Source organism: Cetorhinus maximus, chromosome 4, assembly GCF_964194155.1.
Source record: "Cetorhinus maximus chromosome 4, sCetMax3.hap1.1, whole genome shotgun sequence".
NCBI lineage: Eukaryota > Metazoa > Chordata > Chondrichthyes > Lamniformes > Cetorhinidae > Cetorhinus > Cetorhinus maximus.
In genome coordinates this window covers 10119724-10142277 of record NC_135882.1, presented here as the reverse complement: position 1 = coordinate 10142277, position 22554 = coordinate 10119724, and the positions used below count along the sequence as shown (strand labels likewise).

The window sequence follows — 22554 nt, the reverse complement described above, 5'->3', positions numbered from 1 at the left end:
CTGGCCTGATGAGTTTTCTGGGCTTCTGGAAACCTGGCGGCTAAAGGGAGACAAGACTGCCGGATCCTGGAGGGAACTGTCTTGGCATTCATGTGCTGGGCCCAACTCGCCTGCTTCCCAACCCCCTGTGATTGCAACCTGACTCTTCTGACCTCTGATCTGCTCCCCTCCATTCCTCCCACCGGCCCTGGTGTCCGATTTTCCTGTGGCTTCCACCCCACATTAGCTGCACCCACCCCCCCACCAACCCTACCGCCACCAGCAGTTATGGATCCCGCTCTCTCTCATCTCTGCTCCCAGGCATGGCCATATGCCAAAGGCTTATACATAGGGCAGAATATTCCCCCTGTCGGGGGGGAGGGGGTTGTGCAGGGGCGGGCGCAGGCGGGCACGGGCCTGATCGGCGCCCTCGATCGGGTCCGAGCTGCCATTTTACGTGGACGGGCCAATTAAGGCCCGCCCAGCGTGACGTGCTCCCTGTGCGGGCGGGAGGGGGTTCCCTGAGTCGGGAGTGGGCTCTTTCGCGCATGCGCATGGAAGAGCGCAGAAATCTCCCCAAGGCACAGAGGTGCCTCAGGGGGATAAGTTTTAAGTTTTACAAGGTTAATAAAGCGGAGAAATAATTCTTATGACATGTCCCCTCAGGTGAAACTGCCACATGAGCTGGGGCATTAATTTTAATAAAAATTTGTGTGAAAATTCAAAACCATTCATCTCGCCCGTGGATGAGGTTCAATGAAAAATGTGAAGGCCGCCTGGGCTCTTCGCCTGCCCGCCGACCTTAAAGTTGGACGGACCAGCTCAGGTAAATGCTTAATTGCCTTTTTAAATGGCCTTAATAGGCCTTTGACAGTTTGGCGGGCACGTGGATGACTTGGCTGTGTGCCCGCCGAACTGAAAATCTAGATGAAACGGGGTGATGTCAGGGCGCATGCCCGATGTCACCCCGCGTCGTTTTACACCTCGGTGAGCGGGCCCCGCCCCCGCTCGCCGAGCTGAAGATTCAGGCCACAGAATCATAAGAGGTATTACGACGCAGAAGGCGGCCATTCAGCCTATCTGATCCATGCTGGCTCTCTGCAGAGCAATCCAGTCAGTCTCCTTGCCCTGCTCTATCCCTGTAGCCCTGCAAGTTTATTTCCCTCAAGGGCCGGTCCAATTTCCAGATGAAATCGTGGATCATCTCCGCTTCTACCAGCTCTCGCAGGCAGCAACTTCCAGCCTCACAGCCAGGCAGCCTGCGGCCAGGAAACAGAGGCAGAAGCTGCTAACCAGGCCCTGCCATTAAAGTCAAGCCTGTCCTTCAGGCCCCCCCAGGCTTGAGGCATCATGCCGGCTTCCACCCAGTCCTCTGAATTAACACCCAGCCCTAGACGTCTGCCTGCACATCAACGGGATGATTGTCATGACAAGCAAATGAAGAGAAAAAAAAATGCCAACACATTTGCATCATAGAATCCAGCTGGGACCCAAGATTGCTATACAGGGATATTTAAATTTTAAAAAGGATATTTAAATTTTTTTTAAAAAATGAACAGGAAAGGCCGTGCAATCAATCATTATTTTTACAACAAAGCTCGACAAGGCAGCACACACAGGCCACCTGCCACAGCCATTCATTCTCTTTACCTCTCGGGCAATTTAACCAACCGAAACTGGGGAGCTGGATAAAGCTATTCAAAATACTCTGGACCGTAGATATTTGGTAAGTGGAAGTCACAATTCCTTACCCTTCTGCCAGTGTTCCAGTCAAGCAGAAAATCTAGGCAATGGCCTCTACCTGCTTAGTCTAAGGGCACATTTATATTAAAAGCAACATAAGCTAACATGTTCTCTTTATTCTTTTCATGGGATGTGGGCGTCGCGGGCAAGGCCAGCATTTGTGGCCCGTCCCTGGTTGCCCTTGAACTGAGTGGCTTGCTCGGCCGCTTCAGAGGGCAGTTAAGAGTCAACCACATTGCTGTGGGTCTGGAGTCACAGGTAGGCCAGACCTGGTAAGGACGGCAGATTTCCCTCCCTACAGAACCTTAGTGAACCAGATGGGTTTTAAACGACAATCGATGATAATTTCATGGTCACCATTACTGAGAACAGCTTTCAATTCCAGTTTTTTTTGTTTATTTTAAAATCGAATTTATTAATTAAACTTAAATTCTGCCTGTTGCCATGGTGGGATTTGAACCCATGTCCCCAGAGCGTTAGCCTGGATTATTATTTGAGTGACATTTCCACGATTCCATCTATCTCCCAAGAGCTAAAAATGCATCCTAAAATAGAGTTAAAGATCAACTTCAGAGATTATAGCAGAAATGAGAGGCTGTCACCATCGGGGAGGACTGAGCAGGCTGGACCTCTTTTCTTTAGGAGCTTGATGGGTGACATAACAGAAGTCTTTAAAATTGTGAAGGGACTTGATAGGAAACATGTAGAGAAAGTATGTCCACTTTTGAGTGAGTCTAAAACTGGGGCTAGTAAGATATTCACTAATAAATCCAATACAGAATTCTGGATAAACTTCTTTAACCAGAGAGTGGTTAGAATGTAGAACTCGCTACCATTGGCATGGTTGAGGCCAATAGCAGATTTATTTATGGGATCACGGATTGAGTATTATGAAGGAAAAAGGAATAGAACGTCATGTTGATAGGGTCAGATGAAGTATGGTGGGAGGAGACGTGTGGAGCATAAACATCAGCATAGACCAAATGGCCTGGTTCAGCGCTGTAACTTCAATGTAATAAATCATGTAAAGTACTGTGCAGGAGGCAGCCTTGCCCCCAGCGCCACTCAGTTCCTGACCTCATTACAAACATGGTCCAAACATGGACAAGAGAGCTGAACTCAAGAGTGACTGCCCTTGACATCATTTGAATGAGTGTGGCATCAATGAGTCCTGGCAAAATTGAAGTCAATAAGAATCAGGGGGAACATTGTCCATTTGTTGGAGTCATACCCAGCACAAAGGAAGATGGTTGTCATTGCTGGGGGTCAGACATCTCAGTTCCAGGACATCACTGCAGGATTTCCTCAGAGTAATGTCCTAGGCAACCATCTTCAGCTGCTTTATCGATGTCTTTCCTTCCAACATAAGTAGGGATGTTTACTGATGATTACACAATGTTCAGCACCATTCACAACTCCTCAGATACTGAAACAGCCCGTGCAGAGCTGGACAATATCCAGGCTTGGGCTGATAAGTGGCAAATACTATTCACACCACACAAGTGCCAGGCAATGACCATCTCCAACAATAGGGAATCTAATCATCTCCTCTTGACATTCAATAGCATTACCATCGCTGAATCCTGCACTATCAACATCCGGGGATTTACCATTGACCATAAGTGAACTGGACCAGCCATATAAATACTGTGGTTACAAGATCAGGTCAAAGGCTGGGAATTCTGAGGCAAGTAACTCACCTCCTGACTCCCCAAAGCCTATCATCTACAAGGCATAAGTCAGGAATGTGATGGAATACTCTCCACTTGCCTGGATGACTGTGACTTCAACAATACTCAAGAAGCTTAACACCCGCTTAATCAACACTCCACCCCTTCCACCAACTTAAACATTCACTCTCTACACCACTAATGCACAGTGGCAGCTGTACACTGAATGCAAGAAGCACTACAGCAATTCAACAAAACTCCATCGACTGCACCTTCCAAACCTGCGGCCTCTACCACCTAGAAGGAGAAGGGCAGCAAGTACATGGGAACACCACCACTTGCAAGTTCCCCTCCAAGCCACACACCATCCTGACTTTGTCTGGGACTTTCCGTGCCCGCCAGTGTCAGGCGTGTTCAGTAGCGCGAGCGGACATTATGGCAAGGCGGCCAAAATTTGGTTTCACGTGAAACTAGTTTGTGATCATCTGCTCCACCCACCGACGGCGGGCTGCATTCCCCACCATTGGACATCGGGAACCTCATTGTAATACATCAGCATATCATTATTAGGCCAGCCCGCTGGACTCAGCCCCCCTCCCCCCACTTGATCAACATTCCACCCCTTCTGCCAACTTAAACATTCACTCTCTAGCTGGATCATCTGCCCACGGCAGTGGGAAAACACGCCAACATGTTTCATGACAGCATATATAAGGTGTGCGCTTGGCGAGCTGTACTTTGCTCGGGACTTCAAGGTTTGCTTACCTACCTTGCTTCAGGCAGCACCCGCAGTCATCAATGCCAGGCTTCACAGACCGCACCACATCACTTTTAGGGGTCTCACAGGTAAATCTCTACCTACCAGGTTAGCCGTTTGTGGATGGCTTTTCAATGGCTGCAGGGCAAGGTCTTACTTGGGGAAGTGGGGGGGGAAGTGGGGGGGGAAGTGGGGGGGGAAGTGGGGGGGGAAGTGGGGGGGGAAGTGGCCTCAGGCAAGGGAAGAGGCTGCAGGATGAGGGCTGTACTGGGGAAGGAGGGTATCCCAGGGTGTGTGTGAATACACATGTTGATCTGTTCCAATGGCCTCAAGGTGGTGAGGGCTGAGGAGGCAGCCTCCAGAGGAGATGAGGCCAGATGGACATGTGAGGGTGTGTGTGTGAGAATGGGTGGTGATGTCTGTTGAGCTGGCAGTGAGTGAGATGCCAGTGAATGTGGGATGAGCTTGAGTGTGTGAGTTTAGAGCGATGAGATGGTTGCCACACTCTGGCTGCACAGATGAGAGCATTCATCCTCTTTCTGCACTGGATGGCCAACCTCTTCTGTGCAGCATTGGCACTGATCAGCACTGCCATCGCCTACCAAGCCGGAGTGGTAATGTTGCTGCCCCTCCTGCGGCTAGAGCGGGGGTAGGGGACATCACAGCAGGCCTCCACGTCATCCAAAAGGCACTCAAAGGCTGCAGTCTTCTTGCCTTTCAGGGCCATGTCTTCTTTGCTGCAGCCCTGGGCTGGAAGCACTGATTGCGGCTGTACTTTAAACGTGGGTGCCTGGCATGATGAAACAGCCAAGTGACAGCGTGGCAGGCGAATTGGAGCCCGCCCACCATCGAAATGGCGTGTTTCCCAGGAATGCATAATTGATGTGGCGGGTTTGGGGTGATACGGCGTGAAAAGCCGCCATCGCAACTGGTGGGCAAAAGATCGTTTTACCCGCCCGCTACCGCACCTAGTGCAAATCTGGGGCAATTCCGCCCTTTGAAAGATATCACTGTTCCTTCACTGTCGCTGGGTCAAAATCCTGGGACTCCCTTCCTAACTGCACTGTGGGTGTACCTACACCAGATGGACTGTATCAGTGCAAGGCGGCAGCTCACCACCTTCTTCTCAAGGGCAATTAGGGATGGGCAATAAATGCTGGCCTGGCCAGTGACTCCCACATCCCATGAAAGAATAATAAAAGACTTGGATTTGATATTATTGGAGTAGAAATCCAACAGAGTGTTACACCAGGTCTGTAAAAGTGCTCAAGGGCTCCTTGGATCTCCTGAACAAATTTTTGAACTTTCTTGCAAATAATTGAAGTGCTTAGAGAGAGAGAGAGAGCTGCCACCTACTCTCTCTAAATATTTAGGTTTCAATCAATGGACGAGGAGCTCTACGCATGTGTGCGTCAATGCGTTAAAGAAGTCTCTCTTTCTGGCCCAATCTGAGACGGGCTGCTGCTGTATAATCACGATAGCATCTTAAATATTTACATTCTGTACCACGAGCTTGAGGAATCAAAATGTCATTTTTCTCATTTGATGTGTTGTGTTTGTGTACAACATTGTTGCATTTGATCAACACTGAGGAATCTAATCATCAGTGCGATCTCAAACAGTAACGAAAGAACAGACACTGAAAGGAGTTTATAAAGATTTTGCACTTGAAATCATAGCCAATATTGCATCATCCAAACGACAATCATTCCCAAATTAGTTAATAAGCAGTGACTGCTCATGCTGTAATATGTCAACAGTCATAAAGTCATTCCAAACGTTATATATAGAGAGAACTCTCAGTCCCATGACTCGTGTTGCTTTACGGGAAGCCTCTCGAAAACCACAAGTAATGTAGGGACTGTAATAAGTACACAGCGGCAACCGCAAATCCTCTGTCACATGGTTATACACATCACCCCTATTGCAAAATCGTCTTCCTTACTATGTCATTTTCTTTATTTAATCAAACATCAGATATACTGTAGATTATTTTAAAAATGCTTCACGCTAACCCAAGTCTCTGATATCTCACGTAGGTTATTGTTTTACATTGAGAAATGCACCACACTGCGCTCCTGAAACTGTACTTGTAATGAAACACACATATTAACAATGACTCATTTTGTTTTGTATTGTGTCAATACAATACTCACTTCAGTCATGTCCTTTAATCACTCACTTTAAAGATTGTGAGAAGCATGATTTTTTTTAAAAATCCCTTGTAGAAAAACGCAAACCCCAATTCTACCTCTTCATGACAGCATAGCTAAGGACGTGAACACTGCATTAGTGTAGGGAACTACCAGCTTAAACTCACTGTCTGACCACTTCTATTTAATAGCACATTGTTGCAATAACCACCACTGCTCACTAAAAATCAGACTATGTGTCAGAATTTCATTTCACAACATCTGGTATTGATGCAAGTTCTGAGTTTGCAGTTTTTCAAACAAAAAGTAGCATAATTTCCTTTCTGATGACTTGAACTGTTAAATGCTTTTTAAAATATTTTATCTTATGGTGCAATTAATCACAAAGTAATTATGGTCCTGACAAATGGTGAAATGCCCAGTTTGATCACAAGTTTGTTGGTTTTGAACTGTGCACCTTTTGTCTATATAATCGTTTTAGCATGAGTAGTTACCATTAGCAGGTAGATAGGAAAAGCGCTGGCTTTGGCTCCTCTTCCGTTTTCCATTGCAGACATAGAAATAAACTTGAACAGGGCTGGTAATGCGTTGGTTGCGATAGGGTGGAATTTCAACTATGAGCGAATTCTGCGATAGAGGAAAGAATTGACATGGACTCACGTGGTACAATATCAAATACAAAAAAAAGTGTTTCTACATAGCTTTTAATCAAATTAATAAAAAAAAGTGATTGTGAAATGAAAGCTCAACATTTTGAGCAGCAATCAATCTTACAGCCTATGGATATGTTGAAGACATGTGGAAACATATCTTTAGCCTGTAGCTGCACAAGTTGCAAACAGACTGGTGAAAGCCCCAGCTATTTAATACGCATCTGTAAATATGGACTTCACTCTTTCTTTTCCCCTTGAATTTTGAAGGTATTGATTCTTGCTGGGGTTCTACACCACAAGTGCTGCTTATCATCCAGCTTCATCAAGTGACCATTCTTCATGTGTAAGCCTAGACTATGAGTAACTCTTTCGAGTTATCAGCAGTCACAGATTGTAACTCTTTCGAGTACATTCACAGTTCTTGGTTTCCGGGAGTGGGACATGAACCCACAACCTTCTGATTCAAAGGCGAGGGTGCTATGAACTGAGCCACAGCTGACACCTCCCTTAGACTATGAGTATTGTTAGTTGTACCAATTGAAGTTAAATATATACAGGTGGAGGTCATTGATTATATGGTCACTTGAGCACACATAAAGAGGGCTAAAGCCATCCATGACCTCAGAATGGTCGCGTTTGGACCCAATGTCATACGAGGTCTCGAGGAGGCTCAGGTGTGCAGTGGACTCCCATCTGAGTGAATCCCTGCTGGGACGGAATTCCACATTGGCCCTAAGCCCTGAACCCTCCCTCAGGAACTGGAGCCCCACACTGTGAACGGCCTCACGGGAATGCCCTTCATGCCTTTTGGCTCAGTGCGGAGGGGTTCCCTGTATGGGCTGCTGCTACACACCCTTCACCTCCCTGCCTTCGCCCGCCGCCTGGACGCGCCTCGGAGAGCCCTGTAGCCGTCTGGTGGCGGAGGTCCCCACTGGAGGGCTCTCTACACAGGAGGCCTCCCCCTTACCATCGGGAACCTAGGGTGGAGGGTGTTGCACGCAGCAGTCCTATACAACCATAGGTTGCGTTGGTCCACGGACTCCGAAGAAACCTGCGTATTTTGTGGTCTTGTGATGTCCATGGACCACGTGTAAATATATATATATATATATATAATATATATATATATATATACATTATGTGTATATGGGCTGTCATAGGTTGCACTCCCTTCTTAGCTATTTAAAAAATGTGTTCCTTAATTTTTGGTTGCACTAAGTCCAACACTCCTAATCTTCGGTGCAGAGAGGGGCGGGGAGGGAGGAAGACCTCATCGTACGCCTGCTTCCGGGCCTAGCCAAAGTGGCCATTAAGTGGTCCAGGGAGTGGGTGGTTGAGGGGGTCACCTGACCTGACTATCTGCCCATCTTTCGCGGCTACATTCATGGCCGGATGTCCTTAGAGAGTACGATTGAGGCCTTCTGTGACCGGTGGGTACCGCAGGTACCGGGGTGCATTATTGACCCCGAAAGTCACATTTTGGTTTGATCTTTGTAAGTTTCCTTTGTGTTTTGTCTTTTTGTTGCAGTTTCCCTTTAAGGGGCTGCCCCATTTATTTGTTCATTTAATCTTTTGTTAATTTGTTGATTTGTCCCCCTTTTTCTATTAGTTTAATCTAAAGAGCATATAAAAAGACACTTACAGACATAGGGGCCAGGATTTTCCAGTCCTGTTGTGGCAGGACCCAGCACAGGGGATGTGGTGGCCTAGCCAAAAGTCCATTGACTTTCGGTGGGACCGGATGATCCCAGCGGTGGGCGGGGCCAGAAAGTCCCGGCCCAGGGTGTGAGTCAAGCTAGGCGGTATATACCTGTAATGATCCACTCTGTGAATAAATCTATACCAAGTAAAGATTGGCTCTGGTTTCTCCAGAATGAGTGGAATTTGTGTGTGGCAGGGGTCCCACCCAGCAGTTGAGAACCAGTGGGAACCTCGCACCACTTCTCTCCGGGAGACCCGATGCAATTAGCAGGCAATTCATTAAATTCTGCCCCAGATGTGTTATAGATGCTCAAGATAATCATTATTCTATTTGGCATGAAGTTAGGCATTCTTCAATATTCTTCCATTCAAATAGTCTATACTCATTGGTTGTCAACAATAGCTGGTGACACTTTATGCTAGAAATACATCAAGAAAGCAAACAAGACCCTTGTTGATGCTTTAAACACAAGAATAGCACTGACGGTAATGATGATCCTTTTTGTTGCAAATAACACAGAACATGAACTCCACAATACTGAAGCATTTCTGAAGCATATCTGAAGCTTGCAAATACTAGTTGTTTGTTTTTACTCACAATAAGATTCAAGAGGTAGATTTACAAAATTGCTTCCATTACATGAATAAAAATGTGATGTGAATGGCTTTGTTACGATTTAAATCAACCCAACTCATTATGTGGAACGTTTTGAGTCAAATATGATTCTTCTTCAGGACTCTTCTTCTCAGTTCTTAAGAAGGGTCTTAGGAGTCGAAACGTTAACTCTATTTCTCTCTCCACAGATGCTGCCAGACCTGCTGAGTTTTTCAAGCGCTTTCTGTTTTCACTTCAGACTTCAGGCATCCACAATATTTTGCTTTTATCCAATTTTTACGATTTCCTCTGTCACTCTCCTTCAAAAATCCCCAATTTTTAAATTAAGTCCATGAGATTTAATTGCATATTAGTCTGCTCCTTATTTTGCACTGGTTTTTAATCTGATTGATTGAGTTTTCTCCCCCATTTCCTCTCCTCCACCTTCTGTAGTCCTGAAATGTGTCAGAGGATTTCTACTTTATTAGGATTATTTAACCAGGACCTGTGGCTAAAAATTCTTCCTCCAAGGGGTCTTATTCTTCCTTCAAGTAGTCCAAGACTAGCAACCTAACTTTCTTATGAGCCTAACACTATAATCAAATTATTCTCATGTATACAATGTGGTGTTGGAACTGTTAAAGATAAGAGTGTACATACATGTGGGCTACCAGCACATCAGGTCCATATAATGTTGAAACTTTGCTGTCAAGTGGGACATTCATCTAGCTTAAAATTCTGAATGCATTTTGGGGGCATTGAAGATATTATGGTGCCTTCAATTTTATGCCTGGCATAACATCTCCACTGCAGATGTATTTTTACATCAGTATAAATTTGCAAGGCTGCCACCTGATCAGGGTGATCAATCTGCTGTAAACCTGGCATCGTTAAGTAGCTATTGTACACACTACAGTATGAAATCCTTTTAATTAGTAGTTCGTCAGCTATTAGTCAGCGCAGTTAGTGCCAGCAATTTCAAGTCAAGGTAGCTCATAGCAAGATTCAGATACAGCACTCCCATGCTGTTGGAAGCTATTTATTTGCAGCTGCTTGACAATTAAAGGTCGTTGCATTGGACAGTTTGGCATTGGTCCCTAGCACATTAACTGTTTGAGAAACTTCTACTTGCAAACAACAAGGCAAAGAAAGGGTGTCTTTTTATCTCTCTTGGTGATGTAGTTAATAATTGTAAAGTTTTCATTGTGTCTGGCATCTGTAACATTCTTAGTAGATGTGCAGATTTCTGCATGCAAAACTAACCCTAACCCTAATTTCAAGATTCCCAAATCAACTCCTTATCCTGTTCATTTAGTGTCCTAGTTAGACAATTTCAGCCAGTTTTCTTCTTAGTCTATTAGTTTATAATTAGATTTGTACAAAATTCCTGGTTTGTAGTGATGACCACTTGTTTAATCTATTTTTTTTAAATGAAGAGAACAAAACTTCTTGAATACCTATTGTGTTTTAATAGCTATTCATATTTCACAATTCAACACAAGTATTAGAGTACAAACAATTGAACTTACAGGCTTAAAGAATTCCTTGTCAGTTTTTGCTTCAGTCTCCCACACATGATGCCCATCTGGGAAAAAAAAAATCAATGGGATGTTGGTGAACTTATCTTCATTTAACTGTATGCCCAAGAGGCTTTATGGATAGAATAGTAGCGACTAAAGTTTTTGCAATTTACAGTGCATAATGTAACAAGGTTATAGATTTATTTTGTTGAATGGGCATCAGAATAAAGTTTTCATCTTACACTGTTAAAAATTGCATTACCCAGTAAGCAGTTTCTCTCCCTAAATATAATAGGCTTTATTCCAAATACGTCATGCATCTCAAATGTCTTTGCCCTTTCTGGTTTTGATATGATCTTATATGCTTATTTTCAATGCAACATGGGGATTTGATACACCCTATTCTCAAATCGTCTTGATTTATTTTAAAAACAAAATAATCACCCTTGCAATGCAAGAGTGGGCGAGTGCAGATGACCACTTCCTCTGATCCAGTAATCAGTAAATTAAGAGCCATGTACTCTTCAGAAATAAAAGTGGCCTGTTCTGCAGTGACAGGATTGTTCTTGATTGAATTCCCAAGCCAGAAGGCTGCTATTATTGCCTTATTATACAGAACATTGCAAAAGATATGCACTCTGAGTATTGTTTATTTCGTCTTTTGTAAAAAATAAATTGATTAATTGCTTTCTTCCGTTAAGAGTATTTGAGTGAATTGCAGCTCTGAGTTCCGCTATTGCAGCTAGACAATTAAGCTCTTCCTGAGAGTAATTGTTTGTGCATGAAGGCTTTCAAATGGGGCCCATTAAGTTATTAATGCAATACAATGGTATCCTAATTATGCATAATTAATTGTTTATGTGATGCTTATATAAATGAAGACGAAAGACCCTACTTCAGTCTATGTGAAGCCAAGAGGCACAAAAATTAATGCTAATATTTCAGCTGTGGACCTTCATCAAGAGAAAGACACCAGAGTTGTGTAATTTTTCCCTCCTCTGGTGGGAAGGTTATTGGGGTGTCCAATTTTCATGGTCTCTGCCCCATGAGAACAGTGGAGTAGCAAGCTGAAAGTGGCACTGCACTGCTTACCAGTCCATCGCTGCTCATGGTATCACTGCTGCCATTTTGTTGACGCCTTGAAGCGGTCAGCCGAGGAATCTGCCTATTTTCAGGCAAGAGCTGACTTGTAATATGTTAATCATGGTCCTATCGCAGATGTGGAATCCTGACAGGATCTTGAGGCATCAATGGGTGGAGCGTGTGCCGCCTACACTTTGTCCACTGATGTTGATGCCAGATGTTGATTGGACTAACCAGGGGAGCACAAGAACATATGGACGTAAGAAATAGGAGCTGGAATAAGCCATTTGGCCCCTTGAGCCTGCTGTGTCATTCAAAAAGATCATGGTTGATCGCCTGCATCAACTCCACCTTGCCCCGCTATCCTCATATCCCTTAATTCCCAAAGTTCTGTCAACCTCTGTCTTGAGTATACTCAACAACTGATCATCCACAGCTCTCTGGCGTAGAGAATTCCAAAGATTCAACAACCCTGCGAGTGAAGAAATTTCTCCTCAATTCAGTCCTAAATGACCAACTTCTTATACCAAGACTGTGGACCCGTGTTCTCTACTCTCCAGCCGGGGGAAATATTTTCTCAGCATCTACCCCGTCAAACCTCTTAAGCTTTCTACCCTTAATGTCACCATTAGCACATTCTTTAGCTAATATCACCACCTTCAACACCCCTTTGTCCTTTTGTCTATCTACCTGTCCCACCCCCCCTCAACCAGCTTATATTTCACTTCATTTCTATATTTCCTTAGTTCTGATGCACAGTCATATGGACTTGAAACGTTAACTGTGTTCCTCTCTGCAAATGCTGTCAGACCTGCTGAGCTTTTCCAGCTATTTTTGTTTTTGTTGCTCATTTTAATTGGATCACCTCTCGTTCTTCTAAAGCCCAGGGAATATAGGCCTAGTCTGCTCACTCTCTCCTCCAAGGACAATTCCCTCATCCCAGGAACCAGTCTAATGAACAGTCATTGCACCCCCTCTGAAGTAAGTATATCTTTCATTAGGTAAAGAGACCAAAATTGCATGCAATACTCCAGGGGCGGAATTTTATGGTCCCTCCCGCCGGCGGGATTTTCCAGTCCCGCTGAAGTCAATGGACTTTTGAATGCCTTGTTGCATTTTCCGGCCCTGCTCCCACCACACCCTCCACCTCCCCCTCGTGACAGGGCTGTAAAGTTCCGCCCCAGATGTGGCCCTACTAGTGACCTGCACAATTGTAGTAAGACTTCTTTCCTCTTATACTCCAATCCCTATGCAACAAAGGCTAAATACCAATAACCTTCCTAATTGCTCGCTGTACCTGTGTGTTAACTTTTTGATTCATCTACAAGGGCGCCCAGGTCCCTCTGGATGCAAACATTTCAGAGTCTCTCACCATTCAGTGTTTCTCATAGGGACCATTTCAAGCCATTGGAAAACACCCATGATTGCTTCTGCTGGCTCGAGAAACAAAGAAACCTTCAGCTCTGTTCCACAAAGGAGGCATTGGCACTCCTGCCACTGAACGCTGCACCCAGCCCCCATCTCAGCGCCCGGTAGGCAAAGTAGGCACAGGTGCCACGTTTGCAGTTCAGCAGCAGTAACCAAATGAGACCAGCCCTCAAAGAGTTTTAAGCAGGCGGACGGCACGATGGCTCTGTCCGTTGGACACCCAAAATCTACCTGAAGGTGAGAATCTACTGTTTGTACTCTGCTTGGCACTTTCCCATGCAGCCCAGTTACAGCAACCCCATGGAATCATGTCACGTCATGTAAACTTGCATTAATGTAGCACTTTTCACAATCCATGTTGTAGCAAGGCACTTTACAGCCAATGAAGTACTTCTGAAGTGTTGGAATGAAGGAAACAAGGCATGCAATTTTCACACAGTAAGATCCCACACTTAGCGATGAGACAATGACCAGATAATGCATTTTAGTTGGTCGAGGGATAAATATTAGTCAGGACATTGGGGAGAATTCCCCTTCTCTTCAATATCTTGCCATGGAATCCATTACATCCACCTGACAGCATATGTGTGTTTAACATCTCATCTGAAAGACTGCACCTCTGACAGTGCAACACTCTCTCAGCACTGCACTGAAGTCTCAGCCTAGATCATGTGCTCAAGTCTCTGGAGTGGAACTTGAACCCATGAGCTGCTGACTCAGAGGTAAGAGTGGCTGCCCACTCACTGAGTCATAACTGATCTGAATGGTCCTCTATTTTTGGTACCCTGAAACATTTGGTACACTTCCAGGTCAGATGTAGCAAGAGTCAAGGTTCTAGGGGTGATTTCCAACTTGGATATATATAATGTGGGCAGGTCACCTGCAGTGCCCTGCACACAGTCAATAGGAGATCCAATGTTGTTGGGACTCACTAGCCAGGTGCCATTGCTAACCTTGCTCCATCTAGGCAGCTTCCCAATTTCCACCCCTCTATCACCACACATGGTCCATCTCCGACATTTCCCTTCCCTTCCTTGACCTCTCTGTCTCAATTTCTGGTGATCGACTGTCCACCAATATTCATTATAAGCCCACCGACTCCCACAGCTACCTTGACTACAGCTCCTCACACCCTGCTTCCTTCACCTCTGTCGCATCTGTTCCGATTATGCCACTTTCCAAAACGGCGCTTCTGACATGTCTTCCTTCTTCCTTAACCGAGGTTTCCCATCCACTGTGGTTGACAGGGCCCTCAACCGTGTCTGACCCACCTCCCGTGCCTTTGCCCTCACACCTTTCCCTCCCTCCCAGAACCATGATAGGGTATCCCTTGTCCTCGCTTTTCACTCCACCAGCCTCCGCATTCAAAGGATCATCCGCCACCATTTCCGCCAACTCCAGCATGATGCCACCACCAAACACATCTTCCCTTCACCCCTCCCAACCGCCCCTCCCCGTCAGCATTCCGTGGAGACCATTTCCTCTGGGACACCCTAGTCCACTCCTCCATCACTCCCAGCACCTCATGCTGCTCTCACGGCACCTTCCCACGCAATCGCAGGAGGTGCAACACCTGCCCCTTTACCTACTCCCTCCTCACCGTCCAAAGGCTCAAAAACTCCTTTCAAGTGAAGTAGCGCTTCACTTGCGCCTCCCTCAATTTGGTCTACTGCATCCACTGCTCCCAATGTGGTCTCCTCTATATCAGGGAGACCAAATGTAGACTGGGTGGCCGCTTTGCGGAACACCTTCAGTCTGTCCACAAGCATGACCCAGGCCTTCCTGTTGCTTGCCGTTTCAGCACACTATCCCGCTCTCTTGCCCACATGTCCATCCTTGGCCTGCTGCAATGTTCCGGTGAAGCCCAACACAAACTGGAGGAACAGCACCTCATCTTCCGACTAGGCACTTTATAGCCTTCCGGACTTAGCATTGAGTTCAACAGCTTCTGACCATGAAATCTCTCCTCTATCTTCACCCCTTTTTGATCCCCCCTTTCTTTTATAATTATTTTTATTTTTTATCCACTTATTTTCATTTTTATTCATTATTTGATCCCCCCTTTTTACCCCTTTTTCCCCAACCACCACCCCCTCCCCCCACCCCACCCCCAAAAGGGCCATCTGTTAGTTGTTCCATGTTGTTCTTTCACAGAGTGCTTAACCTTATTCTGTTATTAACACATACATTAACACATTTATGCTACTATCAGCACCTCCTTGAGCCCTGACCACTACCATTAACACTGCTCTTGTCCATGACATTTTTGTCAATCCCTCCTTAGCCTCCACCCATCGCTATCCAGCTTCACCTGCTCCACCCCCTTAAACAGTATAAATTCCATCACGTTTCTACTTCTCTTTAGCTCTGAAGAAAAGTCACATGGACTCGAAAGGTTAACTCTGTTCCTCTCTCCACAGATGCTGTCAGGCCTGCTGAGTTTTTCCAGCATTTCCTGTTTTTATTTCGGATTTCCAGCGTCCGCAGTGCTTTGCTTTTATCCCAACTGCAAGGGTTGGGAATCCAGCAGGGTGACCCGAAGCCCCTGACAGGGCGAGTACGCTTTGCAACAGTGTTTACAGAAAGCGGGTTTTCCAAAGCAGCCGACAGCAGCAGAGGTTGCCACCTCCCAACCCATTTCCGACCACCCCCCCGACAACCCCCCCTCCCCCTGCCAAATCCCTGATTGTCCAATGCAGCATGAAGGCGCTGGCAGAACAAGAAAGCAGTAGGTAGGAGACCTTCTGCACCTCTAGTTAGCAATGGGCGTCCTGCCAGGTCTGTCAGCAGCAACAGAGAGTGGTGGCAGGTCAAATCAATGTTGTTCTTAGGACTGGTCTGTGGTGCAGGTAAAAGAAATAGTGATCTGACCAGGACTAGCAAGGTAAGACTCCGCTTCACACCTGTCACTCTCTATACACTCTAACCCAACACCATTACGTTTTCATACAAAATAAAAACAGAAAGTGCTGGAAATACTCAGCAAGTCTGGCAGCATCTGTGCAGAGTGAAACGGAGTTAATGTTTCAAGTCAAATATGACTCTTCTTCAGAACTGATGATTAAACTTTCCCTTCCCAAGCCTCTTCTCCATGGCCGTTCCTTCTGCTTGAGCTCACACTCTCAAAGCTTGTGACTGCCCTCACAGCTGCTCCCCCTTACCCCTTGGCACACTGGCTGCTTCCTCCCACCTTGTACAATGTGAGCTATCTCACTCAGTTTCAAAAGGGCTGGGCAGGGCAGACGAACTCAATACCGGTCATCTTGCAAGGGAAACTGCAGAAGGAAGAGTACAGGAAAGGAGGAGATGCCTCTGCGCTGCAAACTCTGAGGGCTACAGAGGAATTTGTCTCTCTCTCTCTCTCATACACACACACAAACACAACCAAAAAACCTGCTGCTGCAATATGCTCCCCACTCATCTGCTACTACTTAACCTTGCCATTACCTGGTTACCCTTGTTCCTGTACTATGATTCTAAGTCTTTCAGATAACTTGAGCCCTGCGAGTGCACAATTTGCTGGGGGTAAATCCTCTTGAAGATAACCTGTCAATGTTCATTCCCTTCCAGGCACTCGAGATCAGTGCTGTGTGTGTGGCCATTTAATTTGAACTGGCCGGTTGCCAGTGCTAATCTTGCTCCTTGTAGGCAGCGTGCCAATTGGCAGGATGGGAAATCTGGCAGAGTCATTGCTACTTATTCAGCCTAAAGAGGTGGTGCACTTGGCAATCATGGTTAGTGAGACACAGGGGTTGGCAATGGGTGTCTTGTTAAGCACAAGTGTGCAGGAGCAAATGCAGTTGGAAAGCCTAAGGCCAGCAAACACTTCCACCCAGAAGGCAAGTTCACATGGTAGCTCTGCTGAAGAGAACGCCACAGATGCAGAATGTAGGGAGCCATGCCTTTAAAGGGAAAGTACTTCTCTTGCAGCAGCAGTCACTCAATACTCTGAATTGCCTGCCAGGGAGCTTCTGCCACAGGTCTCAGAACAGGCAGGGGTTCATTACCAACTGTTGTGGGGCCTTGGTGCATGGAATCAACACTCCACTTTGAGCCATGGAGCATGTGGTCACCTCAGTGAACGCTGCAGCTGGGACCTACTTTTGGAGGAAATTTTGGCACCAGTTGTCGCATTGCTCAGGAATGATCCCTATCCTACAATTTTCAGATTGTCCATGGGGGAAAAGTGGTAGAAGTAATTGCTCGCGCAAACGTGGAATCAGTCAGGTGTTCAATGCAAACATGAACTGCAGACTAACTGATGTTACTGACATCCACTGTGGAGGCTTTAAAGGAGCTGGAAATGAGGAAACTCAAGGACGTAATGGTCTTAATTGCAAAATGCAATGCTCTGCCAGCTGTGGCAATGGGTTGTATGTCTTGCTGCAGGAAGGAACAAAAGACACACAGTTCCCCTGGAGGCAAAGCTTCCTCATACACTGCTCCTCAAAGAACTGCGGGCATGTTGTCCAGAGGTTATGAACTCTGGTGGAGGGAGGGGTGGCGGGGGTGGGGATTCCTGCCCGTATGCTTCTTCCTATTTCATCCTTGTGCAATTTGTTCTCCTAATCCGTGTTGTCCTCCTACTGTTGGACCTCATCTTTTAACCAGAATGGGATTGTCAGGAGGCATCCACATGAAGAAGAAAATACTGTTGCTGGAAGACCCATCATAAAAATTCAGAACATGGTGCATCGCCACGACAAGCGCTTTAATAATAGTCCACATGTGCAAACATAATCTACGGTGTTATGGAAAAAAAAAAGCCTCCCAAAACTTTCCAGCATTTTAGCTGAGGGCAGGTGAGGATCCCATTAGAAATAGTCACCCTTCCAAGTTGAACCACCCATCACTTGCAGGCAGATTGAGGAATTGACAACGGTAGTGGAAGTGGGCATGGCCATTGTGAGTTTTACCTGCCACAAACTGACCCCAATTTGTCTATATTAATGAGGCCCCCGCCTGTTTCCCAGTGGGAGCTCTGGCTGCTTGAATCTGGGTTGGCCTGAAACTTGGAACGGCTGACGGTCAATTCTGAGAGTGGTTTCAACGCTGCTACTTCCCCACACCCACTCGTAAGGCATAAAAAGGGTGGTGACGAGATGAAGGGTTTCCCCCCCAGCCTCTGTGTCATAAATCTTGCGGAAGTAGTTGGCGAGGTGAATTTCAGAGAAGCACGGGAGGCCATTCCTATGCTGGTAATGCATATCCTAAATTCAAGGTCTAGATATTCATGCCCCAATGTTCAGGGATGGCAACATATACCATCACAAGAAGAAACACCAAAGGAGTGCACTGGACAGTCTTGTTCTAGCGGAAACTAGGATGAAGAAAACACCACATGACTCTGTACTATCAGATGGAATCTAAATTTGTTGCACAGTATTTTGGTTACTTGAGTGTTATTCTGAGCAGCAAGGCATGACTTGTGCTTGTCATCACCAAAGGAACTGAAAGTATTGATAAAACTTCTCAAATTTTACGCAGGTAGCACATTAAGGTTTTCTGTGAAATTAAGAACAACATATGAACATACGAATTAGGAGCAGGAGTAGGCCATTCGGCCCTTCGAGCCTGCTCTGCTCCATTGTATTACCCCCTATAACACTGTAATGGAGCAGTAACAGGCAGGCATTTCAGCAATACACTATTTACATAAAGTGAGCTGAAATTTCTTAGTAAAATTTCTGCTCAAGAAATCATAATAATATAATGACTAATTTGCATCATTAAATAATGGAAAATCATCTATTTTGATACTGAGCACGCAATGTATTTGGATTTATGGTGCTCATACATTATACAGCCACTTGTTAATCAATCATTTTTTAAAAAATCTTTTCCTCTTTTCTAGTTCCCCACTGTACCATTATAAAATTAATGTTGCTTTGGTAATGTTCTTGCATTGCTATCAGAACACTGAAAGAACACAGTCCTTTCTCAACAGGAGTCGAACTTTGTTAAAAACTTGGAAGTCGGTTAGTGCACCAACATCTAATTTGTTGCTGGATTAAGCTAAAAGAATGTAAGTTGAATAATAATCATTGTAAAACTGTAAAGCACTTGGATGAGAGCTCTAGTTTGTAACAATAAGAGAGCATTCATAATTATACGACAGATGTTAGGCTGGCTTGGCTTATAGTTTCCTGCCTTTTGTCTCCCTCCCTTCTTGAGCAGGGGCGTCACATTAGCGGTTTTCCAATCCGCTGGGACCCTCCCGGAATCCAGTGAGTTCTGGGATACTTCAACCAACGCCTCCGCTATCTCTGCAGCCACTTCCTTTAAAACCCTTGGATGCAGGCCATCAGGTCCTGGCGACTTGTCTGCCTTTAGTCCCATTAGTTTGTCAAATACTTTGTCCCTCCTGATAGAGACTGTTACAAGATCTTTCCTCCCATTAGTTTCTTGCTTATCTGATATCTTTGGGATGTTTATAGCGTGAAGACCGATGCAAATTATCAGTTTAAATTATCTACCATCTCTCTGTTCCTCGTTATCAATTCTCCAGTCGCATCCTCCAAGAGTCCCACGCTCACTTTAGCCACTCGCTTTCTTTTTATATACCCGTAAAAGCCCCTGTTGTTTGTTTTTATACTTTTTGCCAATTTACTTTTATAATCAATTTTCTCCCTCTTTACTAGCTTTTAAGTTATCTGCTGCTGATTCCTTAAAAAATCCCAATCCTCTGGCCTACCAGAGTTTTTGCCACTTCGTATGTCTTAACTTTTGATTGGATACTCTCCCTGACCTTTTGTTAACTATGGGTGGTTCATCCTTCTCATCGAGTCCTTCATTTTGACCGGGATAAATTTTTGCTGAGCGTTATGAAATATCTGCTTAAATGTCTGCCACTGCTCATCCACTGACCTTCCCCTTAGTCTATTTTCCCAGCCCGCTTTAGACAACGCTTTCTTCATACCTCTGTAATTGCCCTTATTTAAGTTGAGGACACTGGTTTGAGACCCGAGTTGCTCACTCTTAAACTGAATTTGAAATTCTACCATGTTGTGATCACTACCCTCTAGAGGATCCTTAACTACGATATCTCTTAATAATCCCAGCTCTTTACACATTACTACATCTAAAATAGCCTGTTTCTGGGTAGGTTCTGCAAAGTATTGCTCTAAAAAACAATCCCTGATGCACTCTACAAATTCGTTTTCCATGTTACCCCTGCCACTCTGTTTTGTCCAGTCAATATGCAGATTAAAATCACCCATGACAATTGTAGCGCCCTTCTGACACCCTTCCATTATTTTCCAATTTATACTTTGTCCTACAGTGAGGCAGCTCCTCGGGGGCCTATAGACAAGTCCCCATTACTTCTTCCCCTTGCTATTTCCACCCAAACTGATTCCACATCACGATCTATTGCACCTATATCACTACTCACCACCGCACTGATACCTTCCTTTATTAACAAAGCTACCCCACCTCCTTTTCCTTTTTTGCCTATTATTCTGGAGCGTCAAATACTCTTAAATATTGAGTTCCCGGTCTTGGGAACCACATCTCTGTAAAAGCTATCAAGTCATATTCATTTATTTCAATTTGTGCCGCCAACTCATCTATCTTGTTACAAATGTTGCATACATTCAGATAAAGAGCCTTAAGCTTTGACTTTTTACCAGTATTACTCATTCTGGTTCTGATTTCTGCTGTGCTCTTCTGCTTATATTTTCTACCCCTTCCTGTCACACTTTGATCAGCTTTCGCTCTTCATTACCCTGCACCTCTGCTCTCTCGTTTCTTTTTGACTTTTTATACTTCCATTCAATTGAACTCTTACCCCCACTAGTTAGTTTAAAGTTCTATCTACAACCTTAGTTTCATGATTCACCAGGACACCGATCCCAGCACGGTTTAAATGAAGCCTGTCCCAACGGAACAGCTCTCTCCTTTCCCAGTACTGGTGCCAGTGCCCCATGAATTGGAGCCAATCTTTGAGCCACGCATTTACCTCTCTAAACTTATGTACCCTATGCCAATTTGCACATGGCTCAGGTAGTAATCTGGAGATTATTACCTTTGCGGTTCTGCCTTTTAACCCGAGCTACGCGTAGTCCCTCAGCAGAACCTTTTTCCTAGTCCTACCTATGTCGTTGGTACCTAGATGGACCACGACAACTGAATCCTTCCCCTCCCACTCCAAGTTCCTCTCCAGCCCAGAAGAGATGTCATTAACCTTGGCACCAGGTGGGCAACACAACTTTTGGGACTCTCTGTCTTTGCTGCAGAGAACAGTATCTATTCCCCTAACTATGCTATCCTCTATTACTACTAAATTTCTCTTTTCTTCCCCCACTTGAATGACAGTCTGTACCATGGTGCTATGGTCAGTCTGCTCATCCTCCCTGCAGTCTGTGCCCTCGTCTACACCGGAAGCAAGAACCTCGTACCTATTGGACAAGGGGACTGACTGAGGCTCCTCCAAAACTAAATCTTGGTTCTCCATACCTGCCTCACTCACAGTCGCATCCTCCTGTCCCTGACCACGGTCCAAGTTTGATGCAATTAATCTAAGGGGTGTGGCTGTCTCCTGAAACATAGTATCGAGGTAGCTCTCCCCCTCCCTGATGTGTTGCAGTGTCCGCAGCTCAGACTCCAGCTCATCAACTCTGAGCCAAAGTTCCTCGTGCAGCCAACACTTGCTGCAGATGTGGTCACTATGGATGGAACCCGGGTCCACCAGCTCCCACATACTACAGCCGCAATAAATCGCCTGCCCAGCCATATCAATTCTATTTAATTAATTAATTTGGATGTTAACTATTTTAAAAGTGAATTTCTTAACTGTACTCTTCAGCTGTAATAACGTCTCCTGATTTAAACCACTTGGCCAATCAAAAGAGACACAGAAGGAGATACCCACCAATCACCGACTGATTTCCTTTGACATCACACTTCGGCCCTGACTTTTTTTTTGGAAAATTATACTTTATTCATAAAATATCTGGAAGAACATTACAAAACATTTCTAAATGGCCATCACAAAAAGTGCAATCAGGTTCAACTTTTACACATGGATCATGAGGTGCTTCAACACAAACAATGAATATTACAGGACTTATCGAAATACATCATGTTGCACTCTGAGGTGCTTCAATACAATTATAATACAATTAGTATTCATTACATATAATCTTTGTGAGTCATACAGCCCGAGGGGTCTATACCTTTCCCAGCCCCTCAGTGCACTATGGCAGAAAGGCCTTAGACAGCAACCTTTCTCCATTGCGCCTTTGCGGCGGCTGCCCCAAGCTTTACTGCGT

At 45.2% G+C, this 22554-nt stretch overlaps 1 protein-coding gene across 4 annotated transcripts in view; it reads right to left on the bottom strand.

The window, feature by feature from the left end:
* nfatc1 (nuclear factor of activated T cells 1) overlaps positions 1-22554 on the bottom strand; it is a 272670-nt gene that overhangs the window by 149788 nt on the left and 100328 nt on the right. For 3 of the 4 annotated variants that reach the window (XM_078539912.1, XM_078539911.1, XM_078539915.1), the window contains exons 7-8: positions 10781-10836; positions 6797-6929 (exon numbers count right to left, since the gene is read on the bottom strand). The exons of the other annotated variant lie outside the window; for it this stretch is intronic. In XM_078539912.1, coding sequence (XP_078396038.1) covers positions 6797-6929; positions 10781-10836 — 189 coding nt within the window. The remainder of the gene's footprint in view (positions 1-6796; positions 6930-10780; positions 10837-22554) is intronic. 4 annotated transcript variants of the gene reach the window in all.